Source organism: Elephas maximus, chromosome 22 (genome assembly GCF_024166365.1).
Source record: "Elephas maximus indicus isolate mEleMax1 chromosome 22, mEleMax1 primary haplotype, whole genome shotgun sequence".
Taxonomy (NCBI): domain Eukaryota; kingdom Metazoa; phylum Chordata; class Mammalia; order Proboscidea; family Elephantidae; genus Elephas; species Elephas maximus.
The window spans coordinates 39,931,218-39,945,524 of NC_064840.1; the positions used below are offsets into that span (position 1 = coordinate 39,931,218).

At 38.8% G+C, this 14,307-nt stretch overlaps 1 protein-coding gene across 3 annotated transcripts in view; it reads right to left on the reverse strand.

Moving 5' to 3' along the window:
* The window catches only part of MTMR9 (myotubularin related protein 9), a 134,426-nt gene that overhangs the window by 20,226 nt on the left and 99,893 nt on the right, over positions 1–14,307 (reverse strand). For all 3 annotated transcript variants that reach the window (XM_049866428.1, XM_049866429.1, XM_049866427.1), the window contains 2 exons: positions 12,133–12,274; positions 3,454–3,674 (listed from right to left, as the gene is read on the reverse strand). In XM_049866428.1, the coding sequence (XP_049722385.1) occupies positions 3,454–3,674; positions 12,133–12,274 (363 nt within the window). The remainder of the gene's footprint in view (positions 1–3,453; positions 3,675–12,132; positions 12,275–14,307) is intronic.

The window sequence follows — 14,307 nt, forward strand, 5'->3', positions numbered from 1 at the left end:
GTTTCTGTATACTACTGAATTTAAGTTAGTACTAATCCAAACTAGATCGTTTTAAGTTAAGATGCTATTGTAATACCCAGGGCAACCACTATGAAAATAACTCAAAACAATATAGTAAAGGAAAAAATGGAATTAAAACGGTACACTAGAAAATATCTATTTAACAAAAAAACAGGCTACAAAGGAGGAAGAGAGGAACAAAAAAGACACAAGACACAAAGAAAATAGAAAAGTGACAGATGTAAATCTTCCTTTATTAGTAATTACATTAAGTATAAACAGAACATACAAATCAAAAGAAATTGGCAGAATAGATTTAAAAAAAAAAAAAGATAATTTCCTTGAGTACAAGGGGTCTCTGCAAAGAGGGAAGAGTTGAAAATGGCAGTGCCCAAAAGGAAGAATGCCACTATTCTTTGTTAATTTTGTTAATAACTGTACACTGTTTCTAACAAAAATGCTTCTCGAAATGTTGTCTCTTAAGTAGACTTCAAAATTTTGTGTTTCCATCCCAAAACCCTGAGGGGCTGAGTTACTGGAGCTGAGGGCTGAGGGCTGAGGACCACGCAGGGGACATCTAGGTCAATTGGTATAACATAGGTCATAAAGAAAATGTTCTATATCCAACTTTGGTAAATAGCGTCTGGGGTCTTAAAAGCTTGCAAGTGGCCATCTAAGATACATCTACTGGTCCCATCCCGTCAGGAGCAAAGAATAAAAAAAAAAAAAAAAAAACACAAGAAAAATATTTGTGTAAAGGACTAATAGATCACAGGTACCACAGCCTCCACCAGCCTGAGCCCAGAACAACTAGATGGTGCCCAACTACCACTACTGATGTCTCGGACAGGGATCACAACAGAGGGTTCCAGACAGAGCAGGAGAAAAATGGACAAATGGAAATGGGGAACCCGAGGTTAGGAAGCGGAGAGTGTTGAAACGTTGTGGGGATTTCAACCAATGTCACAAAACAATTTCTGTATAAATAGTTGAATGAGAAACTAATTTGCTCTATAAATTTTCACCTGAAGCACAATAAATAATAAAAATTTTTTTGTTTTTTGTATTTCTCACAAACACCATGTGGATAAGAACTAGTAACTTCTGGGAAATTTCATGTACTCTTTAATCTACAGGTAGTGTTTTACCTTTTGTAACTTCCATCAAACCCTATATTAGACTCTAACTTTGAGGTTGTATTTTATAGAGTTGGATTATATAATGAAAGTCATTAAGTCAGGGTCCTGCCTGTACTGACAGCCACCTTCATAGAAAAATTACTTTTGTACTAATTCTTACATATTTTCATGAGTATAATCATTACTAGAAAATCAACTTAAAATGATACCAAAAATAAATTTCATTAACTGAAAAAAATGTGGTACAATGTTCAAAGATTCATTTAAATCTAAACTATGAATAAAGAGTCCAGAGGAAAACCACACCATGCCATTTCAATGTTTTTACAAATGTTTAATTTTATAATGTCAATATAAGATGACATTTCAGCCTAAACATGCCTAAAAACAATACTGTCCCAACTCCATATTATTACAAATACCCTCGGGAGTAAAGATTAAATATAAATTATAAATGCATTCATCAAATTTCCTTACTAGTCAAACTGATCCATATAAATAATGTGTGGTTCCAGTAGCTATAGCCAAAGCACAATGAGAAAACTATGATGACTGGGAATTTTCTGTAGTGTTTATACAGTTCCATATTTTTCCTACTTCTGAAAACAAAGCTCTAATGTTGAAAACTTTGGAATTCAGCAAAAAATATGTATTGCTTTATCTGCTTGAATTTTAAACTGGCAAAGATGCAACAATTCCACTCATTTCATATGTGAAAAACTGTTTAACCAACCACAAGGCAAATCCTGCATCTCACCCAGAGGAAGACTATTGAGTCTATAAAAATGAGAAGGGTATTAGCTACTGTTGTTAGCTGCTATAGAGTCAGCTCTAACTCATAGCGACCTTATCTATAAAGGAATGAATTGTTGCCCAGTCTCGTACCACCTTCACCGTAACTGTTATGTCTGAGTTTATTGCTTTGGCTATTGTGTCAATCCACTTCATTGACGATTTCCCTCATTTTCGCTGACTCTCTAGCTTTATCAATCATGATGTCCTTTTCTAGTGTTTTGTCTTTTCTGATGACATGTTCAAAGTAAGCAAGCTGAAGTCTCACCATCCTTGCTTCTAGGGAGCATTCTGGTCATATTTCTTCTATGACTAACTTGTTTGTTCTTATGGCAGTCAATGGTATATGCAATATTCTTTGCTAACACCACAGTTCTGTCTTGCTTTTTCACTGTCTAGCTTTTGCATGCATACGAGGCAACTGAAAAGACCATGGTTTGAGTCAGGTGTACTTAACTCATTTTTGTTTTTAAAACGTTAAAGATATCTTTTGCAGCAAATTTGCCCAATGGACTACATCATTTGATTTTTTGACTGCTGCTTCCATGGATGTTGACTGCTGATCCAAGTAGAATGAAATCATTAACAACTTCGATTTCTTCTTCATTTATCATGATGTTGTTTATTTGCCAGTTGTGAGGATTTTCGTTTTCTTCATATTCATGTGTAATTCATAGTGAAGGCTGTAGTCTTTGACCATCAGCAAGTGCTTTAAACTGTCTTCATTTTCGACAAATAAGGTTGCGCCATCTGCATATCTCAGGCTCTGAATGAGTCTTCCGCCAATCCTGATGCCACATTTTTCTTCATATACCGTGCTTCTCAGATTATTTGTTAAGCATACAAACTGAATAAGTAAGGTGAAAGCATACAACCTTGCTGCACCTTTTCCAATTCTGAACCAGATTATCAGTTAAGCACCTTTAAAGATCATTCTGATGTAAATCTTCTACATAGACTTAAAAACTTGATGGTGTTTGAGTTGTGAAGTTAGTTTGTCGCTCTGAATCTTAGGGCAGTTTCTATGGTGTAACAGAGAAAGCTGTAAAGCAGAAGTATGAAGACTTGTACTATTAGCCATACTTTTGTTAACCAACTGGCTGTGTGACCCGGGGTACTCATTTTCTTTGGATCTCACATTCCTAATCTATAAAGCTGGACTTGAAGGGAGAGGGGCGCCAGAGTTGGATTATATGTTAAGGTTTCTTACAGGTATAAGATACTATGATCCTATATAAGGAAATTTACACTTAAAATGGCTGCCCAATTTACTCAAAGCTTTCTAATTAGTATATGGACTGATTTTAATCTAATAGAACAAAGTCTATAATATACTCCCACTCAAGATAATAGCAATATACTTTACATAATTTAATTCACACTTAAATGTAAACTCTACCTTCTTATAAATAACATTAATGTAGAACCAAAGTAATGAAGAACCAAACCATAGTCTCCTTTAGGAAGTGACCAAAACTACTAAAATGGAAATGGAAATGTCCCACGTGAGCTGTGTACCCACCTTTCACTTTCATTGTTGCCCAAAAATGTTCCAAACTGTGAAGCATAAACATGCTCAAAGAGCACGATGAGAAAATGCTCATTAAATTCAAAAGAACAAGGAAACTGACGAAGGATCTGCCACACACAGTCCAAGAAGAGAAGAAATACAGGTGACTCCCACTTCTGTTTACTGTTACAGTAGGCTGACTGTGCACAGCGCTGTTGGAATGGGTGACCAGCCTAAGAAAAAAGACAGAAATGTGACAATCATACCCTAGAAAAGCCCTATATTGAGATCACATTATACTACATTCTATTAATATTTTTCACACAGTTACAATCTCTTACTAAAAGGAGCATCATATAATTAGGATAGCTGCTATTTAGATTAACAAGTTTTTGGTTTAAAATGAATTCAGCAACTAAGGAAACACACGCAATTTCCAATTTCTTCCAAGACAGATTTATTTCTTCTTCTGGCAGCCCATGGTATATTCAATATTCTTCGCCAACACCACAATTCAAAGGCATCAATTCTTCTTCGGTACTCCTTATTCATTGTCCAGCTTTCACATGCATATGATGCGATTGAAAATACCATGGCTTGGGTCAGGGGCACCTTAGTCGTCAAGGTGACATCTTTGCTCTTCAACACTTTCAAGAGGTCCTTTGCGGCAGATTCACCCAATGCGGTGCATCTTTTGATTTCTTGACTGCTGCTTCCATGGCTGTTGATTGTGGATCCAAGTAAAATGAAATCCTTAACAACTTCAATCTTTTCTCCATTTATCATGATGTTGCTCACTGGTCCAGTTGTGAGGATTTCTGTTTTCTTTATGTTGAGGTGCAGTCCATACTGAAGGCTGTGGTCTTTGATCTTCGTTAGTAAGAGCTTCAAGTTCTCTTTGACTTTCAGCAAGCAAGGTTGTGTCATCTGCATAACGCAGGTTGTAAATGAGTCTTCCTCCAATCCTGATGCCCCATTCTTCTTCATATAGTCCAGCTTCTCAGATTATTTGTTCAGCATACAGATTGAATAGGTATGGTGAAAGAATACAACCCTAGCGCACACCTCTCCTGACCTTAAACCAATTAGTATCCCCTTGTTCTGTCCAAACAACTGCCTCTTGATCTATGCAAAGGTTCCTCATGAGCACAATTAAGTGTTCTGGAATTCCCATTCTTTGCAATGTTATCCATAATTTGTTATGACCCACACAGTCGAATGCCTTTGCATAGTCAATAAAACACAGGTAAACATCCTTCTGGTATTCTCTGCTTTCAGCCAGGATCCATCTGACATCAGCAATGATATCTCTGGTTCCACATCCTCTTCTGAAACCGGCCTGAATTTCTGGCAGTTCCCTGTCGATATACTGCTGCAGCCGTTTCTGAAAGATCTTCAGCAAAATTTTGCTTGCGTGTGATATTAATATTGTTCTATAATTTCCACATTCCGCTGGGTCACCCTTTTTGGGAATAGGCATAAATGTAGATCTCTTCCAGTCAGTTGGCCAGGAAGCTGCTTTCCATATTTCTTGGCATAGACGAGTGAACACCTCCAGCACTGAATCTGTTTGTTGAAACATCTCATTTGATATTCCATCAATTCCTGGAGCCTTGTCTTTCACCAATGCCATCAGAGCAGCTTGGACTTCTTCCTTCAGTACCATCAGTTCCTGATCATATGCTACCTCTTGAAATGGTTGAACATCGACTAATTCTTTTTGGTATAATGACTCTGTGTATTCCTTGCATCTTCTTTTGATGCTTCCTGCATCATTTAATATTTTCCCCATAGAATCCTTCACTATTGCAACTCGAGGCTTGAAATTTTTCTTCAGTTCTTTCAGCTTGAGAAACACCGAGCGTGTTCTTCCCTTTTGGTTTTCCATCTCCAGCTCTTTGCACATGTCATTATAATACTTTACTTTGTCTTCTCAAGCCACCCTTTGAAATCTCTGTTCAGTTCTTTTACTTCATCAATTCTTCCTTTTGCTTTAGCTGCTTGACGTTCAAGGGCAAGTTTCAGAGTCTCCTCTGACATCCATCTTGGTCTTTTCTTTCTTTCCTGTCTTTTCAATGACCTCTTGCTTTCTTCATGTATGATCTCCTTGATGTCATTCCACAACTCATCCGGTCTTCGGTCACCAGTGTTCAATGCATCAAATCTATTCTTGAGATGGTCTCTAAATTCAGGTGGGATATAGTCAAGGTCATATTTTGGCTCTCGTGGACTTGCTCTGATTTTCTTCAGTTTCGGCTTGAACTTGTATATGAGCAATTGATGGTCTGTTCCACAGTCAGCCCCTGGCCTTGTTCTGACTGTTGATATTGAGCTTTTCCATCGTCTCTTTCCACAGATGTAGTCAATTTGATTTCTCTGTGTTCCATCTGGTGAGGTCCATGTGTATAGTCACTGTTTATGTTGGTGAAAGAAGGTATTTGCAATGAAGAAGTCATTGGCCTTGCAAAATTCTATCATTTGATCTCCAGCATTGTTTTTATCACCAAGGCCATATTTTCCAACTACCTATCCTTCTTCGTTTCCAACTTTCACATTAAAATCACCAGTAATTATCAGTGCATCTTGACTGCACGTTCGATCAATTTCAGACTGCAGCAGCTGATAAAAATCTTCTATTTGTTCATCTTTGGCCCTAGTGGTTGGTGCGTATATTTGAATAAAAGTCATATTAACTGGTCTTCCTTGTAGGCGTATGTATATTATCCCATCACTGATACCTGAATGAAAACTTTCATTTTAGAGATAAAGGGTGCTTAGTTTCCCTCTTTGCCCAAAAAGAACTGGAAGAGTCTGCCATCTACTGACAAAAGTAAATATAAGAAAAATCAGTCAGCTTTTCTGCACAGCATTTGAGTACTGACCTTACACAAATCACATTCTTACAGGTTTTTCACAGGCCTGCTTTGTCTTTAGGTCTTCATACTACTTTTTATGACAAAGATAATCCTATGAAAATTTTCCAGTGGCTAATCAAATTTTGGTACCATTAAAATGGTAATATCTGCATAAACAAATTATATTGATTTGTTTATTGATTATGCACTGTGAGGGATGTAGCCAAATAGATTTTCACCAAATAATGAAAGTGTATTTAGGGTAGTCTAACTTAAACAGAGATAAAGATCAGTTGTCATGCAGGGTAGATATTTAGAGATGTTGTTGTTAGTTGCTGTAGAGTTGACACCGGTTCATGGTTACCCAATGTGTTACAGAGTAGAACGGCTCCATGCAGTTTTCTTGGCTGTATTTTTTTTTACAGCGGAAATTAGTTTCTTATTCAAATATTTACACAAATTGTTCTATGACATTGGTTGCAATTCCCACAATGTGTCAGTACTCTCCTTTTCCCTTTACACCCCAGGTTCCCCAGGTCTATTCATCCAGCCTGCCTGTCCCTTCCTGCCTTCTCATCTTTGTTTTTGGGGAGGTGTTGCCCATTTAGTCTTGTATACTTGATTCAACTAAAAAGCACATTCTTCACGTATGTTATTGTTTCTTTAAAAGTCCTGTTTAATCTTTGCCTGAAAGGTAGACTTCAGGAGTGGCTTCAGTTCTGAGTTAGCAGGGTGTCTAGGAGCCATAGTCTTGGAAGTTCCTCCCGTCTCTGTCAGACCAGTAAGTCTGATCTTTTTTTGTGAATCTGAATTCTCCTCTACTTTTTTGTTCCACTCCATCTGGGACCCTCTATTGTGATCCCTGTCAGAGCCATTAGTGATGGTAGCTGGGCACCATCTAGTTCTTCTGGGCTCAGACTGGTGGAGGCTGTGATTCATGTGGTCCATTAGTCCTTTTGACTAATATTTTCCTTGTTATCTTTGGTTTTCTTCATTCTTCTTTGCTCTGGATGGGATGGGATCAACAGATGTATCTTATATGGCCGCTCACAAGCTTTTAAGATCTCACACACTACTTACCAAAATAGGATGTAGAACATTTTCTTTATGAACTATGTTATGCCAACTGAACTAGATGTCCCCCAAGACCATGGTCCTGAGTCCTCAGCCCAAATAACTTGGTCCCTCCTTAAGGTGTTTGGATGTGTCTAGGAAGCTTCTATGACTTTGCCTTGCTCAAGATGTGCTGACTTCTCCTATATTGCTTATTGTCTTTCCCTTCACTAACATTAACACTTTTCTACTATCTATTTAGTGATTTCCCCTCCCCTCCCTCGTAACCAATGAAGATTGTTTTTTTCTGTGTGTAAACCTTTTCTTGAGTTTTTATAATGGTCTTCTGCAATATTTGCCATTTTGTGACTGACTTATTTCACTCAGCCCTCCAGATTGATCCATGTTGTGAGATGTTTTGAAGATTCATCACTGTTCTTTATCATTGCATAGTATTCCATTGTGTGTATGTACTGTAACTTGCTTACCCATTCATCTGTTGATAGGCACTTACATTATTTCCATCATTTTACTACTGTAAATAATGTTGCAATGAACATGGGTGTGCATATGTCTATTCTTGTGACGGCTCTTCTCTAGGATATATTCCTGAGTGGGACTGCTGGATTGTATAGTATTTCTATTTCTAGCTTTCTCAGGAAGTGCCATGTCGTTTTTCATAGTAGTTGTATCATTTTATATTCCCACCAGCAGTCCATAATATTTCCAATCCCTCCATCTTGGCTGTATTCTCAACAGAAGCAGATTGCCAGGCCCTTTCTTCCACCGTACCACTGAGGTAGGTTTGAACCACCAACCTTTAGGTTAGCAGCCAAGTAAAAACCATTTGTGCCACCTAGGAATCTAACATTAGACATAGCAACATTAACACATAATACATTTGAGTATAAACTATAAAGGGCAGAAATGATTGTTCTCCTGAGATACTTTGGCTTTCAAGATGTACCTAAGCATTTGTTTTCAGGCACAATTATCTACTAAGTTATATGGTGCATGTACATTCAGAAGTTTATCTCTGACTTGGAAGATTTCATCTAGCGTAATGTAATCACAACGTAGTAGTCACTCAGCACATCCTAGGGATAAACAGATGAATGAGCCATGGTTCCCTGACGTCAAATAATTCACTTTTCTAGACCTAGTTCAGGAAACAGGACACAAAAAAAATGGATCAATTTTATCTGTGGAAGAGGCTAACATCTCAAAGACTTCCTGAAAGCAGCAATATTTAACTGGATCTTAAAGGATGATGTGATAGTTAAGCTTGTGTGTCAACTCAGCTGGGCCATGATTCTCAGTGGTTTGGCAGTCATGTAATGATGTAGTTTGGCAGTTATGTAATGATGTAGTCATCCTCCATTTTGTGATCTGATGTGAGCAATCAGTTGAAAGTGGAGTTCCCTTCAGGGTGTGGCCTGCATCCAATATATATGAACATTCTGACAAAGCTCACTCACTTGCTCTGGAACCTGCATCCAGATCGTCATCATCTGACCTCTGGTTTTTGGGACTGGAGCCAGTGGTCTACCGTACTGCTTGCCTACCTTGGGATTTGTCAGCCCCGGCAGTCTGTAAGCCAGAGGCCTGACATATGACCTGCCAATCTTGGGTTCACCAGCCCCTGCAACCACGAGTCAGGAGAAGCCCCAGCCTGACACCTGACCCACACACTTGGGACTTGCCAGTCCCTAAAATCATGTGAGCCATTTCCTTGAGATAAATTTCTCTCTCTCTATATATATATACATACATATGCTTCACTGGTTTTACTTCTCTAGAGAACCAACTTAAGATTGGTTCTAGAGAAACAAAATCGTAAGGATGAGTTTTCTAAATTGGTTCTCAAGTCTGACTAGTCTTAAAGTCACTGATGACTCTGACTCCAGTACTAAAGAGGGCTCTCTGTTAATTCATGGCGTGAGGTGGCAGTATTAGTATGCAAAATATCGCACCAAGAGATCAAGCACTGGTGAGAAGCAAGGCTCTGGGTGATCATGTTTGATACTTTTCTACAATTTTGTCAGAATGGGAAGTAAAAGGAAGCTGTTTCATTGGTCCTACTTTCACTAGGCAAAGTAGTGAAAGAAAGAGATGAGCTCAGGGCTTCAGAATTGCAGCTCTGGCACTGCATAAAAGACTCCAAAGTTGCCATTTGTGCCCTGAAAGAAGGTCTTATTTCTTATAGTAACAGGGCTGATATTGCCAAAAACCAAACCCAGGGTCTTATTGTATGAACTGCTGAATTACAATGTCAGCTGAATTCCTAACCTCGAATGGTGTCAGAAGTTAAAGTGATGGCACTGATTGGTAAGAAATGGGATCCTGAAACTTGGGATGGGGGCATATGGTGCCAGAAACAGAATGTTGCTAGAAATGTGGACATTAAATGTGCTCCTGGTGAGGCCTGAAAAGAAAACGATGAACATGTGATTGGACAATGGAGGAAGGGCGATGCTTTTTATGCAGTGACAAAGAACTTGCCTGAATTAGGTTCAAATGCTTGGTGGAATGTAGAGTTTGTAAGTGACAAACCTGAATATCTGGTTGATGAGATTTCTAACCAAGATCTTAAAGGGGCTGTGTGGCTTCTGCTTTCCACTTAATAGTAAAACGTGAGAGAAAAGAGATGGTCTTAAAAATGAACTACACAAAATAGACACAGAACTTAAAGATTTAGAAAATTCTGTCATACAGACTAAGGACATGTGTCCTAGACTGCTCACCAAGGATGTGGCTACACAATCTTTTGTTAAATAGATTAAGCCTGTGACTGGTGGATCTAGCCAACTACCACAGCAGAAAATTCATCACCTTAGACTAAAGAGGACAGAGAACAAAAGGAAGGAACGCTGGCTGCCTCTTGGGATTCTACAGGCAAGAAACAGACCAAAGGAGCTGCATCTCTTGTCCTCCATGAAAAGAAAAGGACCACCCCTGGAGCAGCTCAGGTATCAGCAGAATTGTTAGAAGGAGCATGGGAAGCAGGGCCTTCTCAGTTTCAAGGGATGTAGCCATAGTCTCCTGGGTCTCAAAGGGTGGGGCCACAGTCTCCTAGGTTTCAAAGTCGGATCTTTGCCAACTCGATTCCGGAGTGTGGGGTTGCTGTTAAGATGAGCCAAATGTGCCAAGGGGATGAAGCCACCGTCCCAAGCTGAGGAGGTAGGCTGCCATGCCCAAGGGGTAGATGAATGGAGCCTGCCCTGGGCCAAGGGAGTGAGGTTGTCACTCAGATGAACTGGGAGAATGGGGCCACCCAAAGCCAAGGGAACAAAGTTACTGTCCCAGTGGACCTAGAAGGTAGAGCTGAAGCCCAAGGCTGTGGGGCGTCCACCCAGAATCCAGAGGGCATCACCATCACCCAGAGTCTAGAGGGCAGGGCCATTGGCTAGATGGTCTCAGAGAGGAGAGGATTATTTTCAAACCTTGAGAACTAATGTAATTTGTTTTGCTGAGTTTTGGACTTGCTTGGTGCCCATTATCCCTTCTTTCCCTCCAGTTTCTCCCATTTGTAATGGAAATGTCACCTTGTGCCTATTCCACCATCATACTTTGGAAACAGTTAATTTAATTTGTATTCTAGATTTCACAGGTTCACAGATGAAGAGGAATTTTGTCCCAGGATGGAATAAGCCTAAAGTCTCACCCATATTTGATTTAGATAATTGAGAAGATGAGATTTTGGACTTGGAGTCAATTGAAGCCTTTTGGGATGATATGATGGGGTGAATGTGTTTTACATGTGGCAAGGACATAAATTTTGGGGGGCCAGGGTGGAATGTCATGGATTGAATTGTGTCCCCCCAAAATGTGTATCAACTTGACTAGGCTATGATTCCCAGTATTGTATAGTTGTCCTTCACTTTGTGATGTGATGTAATTATCTTCCATTTTGTGATGTGTTGTAAATCTTAATCTTTGCCTGTGGTTATAATCCCATTTGTGAATAGGTTGTGACTGTTGTTAATAAGGCAGGAATAGGTTACGTTTGTTATGTTAAAGAGGCAGGGTTAGGGTGTATCTTGAGTCAATCTCTTTTGAAATATAAAAGAGATTACACAAGCAAACAAAAGAAGCAGAGATGGGGGAAGAGAGAAGCCAAGCCACATGAATATCCCCCAGGAGCAGAAGCTCAAAGAGACAAGGACCTTCCTCCAAGCTGACAGAAAAAGAAAGCCTTCCCCTAGAGTCAGCACCCTGAATTCAGACTTCAGCCCTCAAACAAATAAATTTCTGTTTGTTAGAGCTACCCACTTGTATTTCTGTTATACCAGCACTAGATAACTAAGACAGATAAGAAGGATTTTTTTCTGTTTGGGGAAAAGGATAGGATGGGGTAACATGAGCAAAAGGTAGAAAGTGTTAAAGTGCACACTTTACCCTTACAATTACAAATCCCTTACTCCATTCCACCCCATTTGTTTATGTCTTCTACCGCTACCAAGACTAAGCTTCTAGAAAACAAGTGTATTTTACATTTCTTTGTATTTCCCCTTTTATAACAAAGTGCAACTAATAAGAGTTCACTAAGTGAATGAAGTGCCAAATGAGCAATACAGGCAAAGAGTGGTATAGAAAGTGAGAGGTAGCAAAGATGACAAATATTTATTGAGAGGAAGATAGATTAACTGTCCTCCAAGAAATTAAACTCAATATTGAAAAAATTTTTAATCAATCAAAATTTCACACATTATGCCAGCTACCATAAGCAGGATGTTAACATCAATTATTAGCAGATCCTCTGAGAACTAAGTAGTTTTCTCACCTGTAGCCACTCTCTTTCTATCAGGGCCTCAAAACCACGGATGGTCCTGCTTCTTGGTTCCAAGATAATCTGAGCCAGGGAGGTAACTTGAAGTGTTGAATCAGTTCCTTCTGTTCCATGAATCAATATTGATGCTCCTTCCCTGACAGAAAAATCCAGAGTACAAATGTGATACTCCTGACATGGTCAATGAACTCTGTTAATAATAAGCATTTACTGAGTACAATGTTTTCAGGGTCTTACGCATTCTGCTCTGTCCAGTGGGATTTACAGTCTAAATAACGCATATAATAGAGGAGAGATTCTCTGGGGCAGAGTGGGAGGAGGAAGGGAATACAACTATAACGACTCTCACTTTTCATATGATGGGAACATCTTTAAGCTATAACAATTCTTATACAACCTTTGAGCTGAATTTTCTCTCCCTTTATAAAATCAAAAAGCAGACTTTATCATTCCAGGTGCTTTATTGTGAAGGTTAAGATTGTGTCAACTTGGCTGGGCCATGATTCTCAGTGTTTATATGTGATCACTCCCATGACAGGACCTGCTGTGAGTAGCCAATCAGTTGAAAGGGAGTTTCGTTGGGCATGTGGTCTGTATCCAAATATAAGTGGATGTTCTGGCTTTTGCCTGCTTTGGATCCTGCATCTGCCTCCTGTTTGACTGACCTCCAGTTCTTGGAACTTGAGCTAGCAGCTTATCTGCCGATCTTGGGATTCCTTGGTCTTCACAGCCTGTGATCAAGAGCCTTGCTCTCTGACCTGCCAATCTTGGGTTCACCAGCCCCTGCAGCTATGTGAGTCCAGAGAAGCCTTCTGGTCTTGACTACCAATCCTGGGATTTGTCGATCTTCACAGCCTGTGAACAAGAGCCCTGCTCTCCAACCTACTGATCTTGGGTTCACCAGCCCCTGCACCTATGTGAATCAAAGAGGAGATGTCTATATTCTGATCCATGGACTTGGGATATTACAGCCTCTACAATCATGTGAGCCATTTCCTTGCTATAAATCTCCCTATATCGCTTCACTGGCTTTGCTTCTCTAGAGAACCCAGTCTAAGACATTTACCTTTTCTGTTGTAATAACTAAAGCCTTTTCTCATCAAACCTAGAAACATATACTTAAAATTATGTTTCTGTTATCTCTCTTACCTTGACTCTACCTTTCCACCAACAGCTGACTTTAAGGTCACCTTCAGAAACTGTAATGAATCTGGGAAACAAGTCCTGAACCACATTTTGAAAAACATGAAAAAATCTGAACATAAAACCGTCAATCTAGAAAGTGGCAATGATACCCATTATCCCCCGATAATTATGAGGCTTCTGGTGCCCCATTATTCTAAAGAGAATGAGAGAAAATATCAAAAACGAATTAGCTACATCTTCTCGCCCTTTTATTGAAGCAATATTGAAGAAAATTTTAGAAAAAAGAAAAATAAGCTCAGCATCTTTACATAGAAGTTTCATGATGGTATACTACCGTCAATTCTTTTCCCATGTACATATTTACATAGCTATAATAAAAGGTAATTTCCCATTATTTCTACCTTTTTATAAACATTTCCCCATGTTTCTATGTCATCTTTAAAAGTATTGTTTTCATGGTTACACAATATTCTATTAAGTGATGGACTGTAATTTACTTAATCCTATAAACGTTTAGGTTATTGCCAATTTTTGTTACACTACAGATGACATACTTAGCTTGTTGTCTTCTGAATTAGTCAAGGCTTTTAATTTGAAAATGACAGACTCTTTAAAGCTCACCTGTGATTAGATTAACATCCCCATTCTTAGGATAAAAATCTAATTACTAGGCTGAATGGTATGAGAATATATTTTAAGGCTTCTGATATATACTGGATACATATCTCTTAATTATCTGTGGGATATTCTGAATTTAATTCAATTAATTTAAGACCTACTTTTACATTTTGAGTAGTTAGTTGACAGATTTTAACGGAGGTACAAATAATAAGCTAATACATACCAGAAAAGGGAACCCAAAAATGGCAAAACAAACAAAAACCTCCAACTCTCACAAGAGTTTTAAAGTCACTTTGTTTCTGGTCACCAACCCAAACTAAACAAAGGTGAAGATAACAAATGCTGTTTTGTACCTAGGGTTGCCTTGATCTGTATCATCTGATTATTATGGCAGAAAATTTA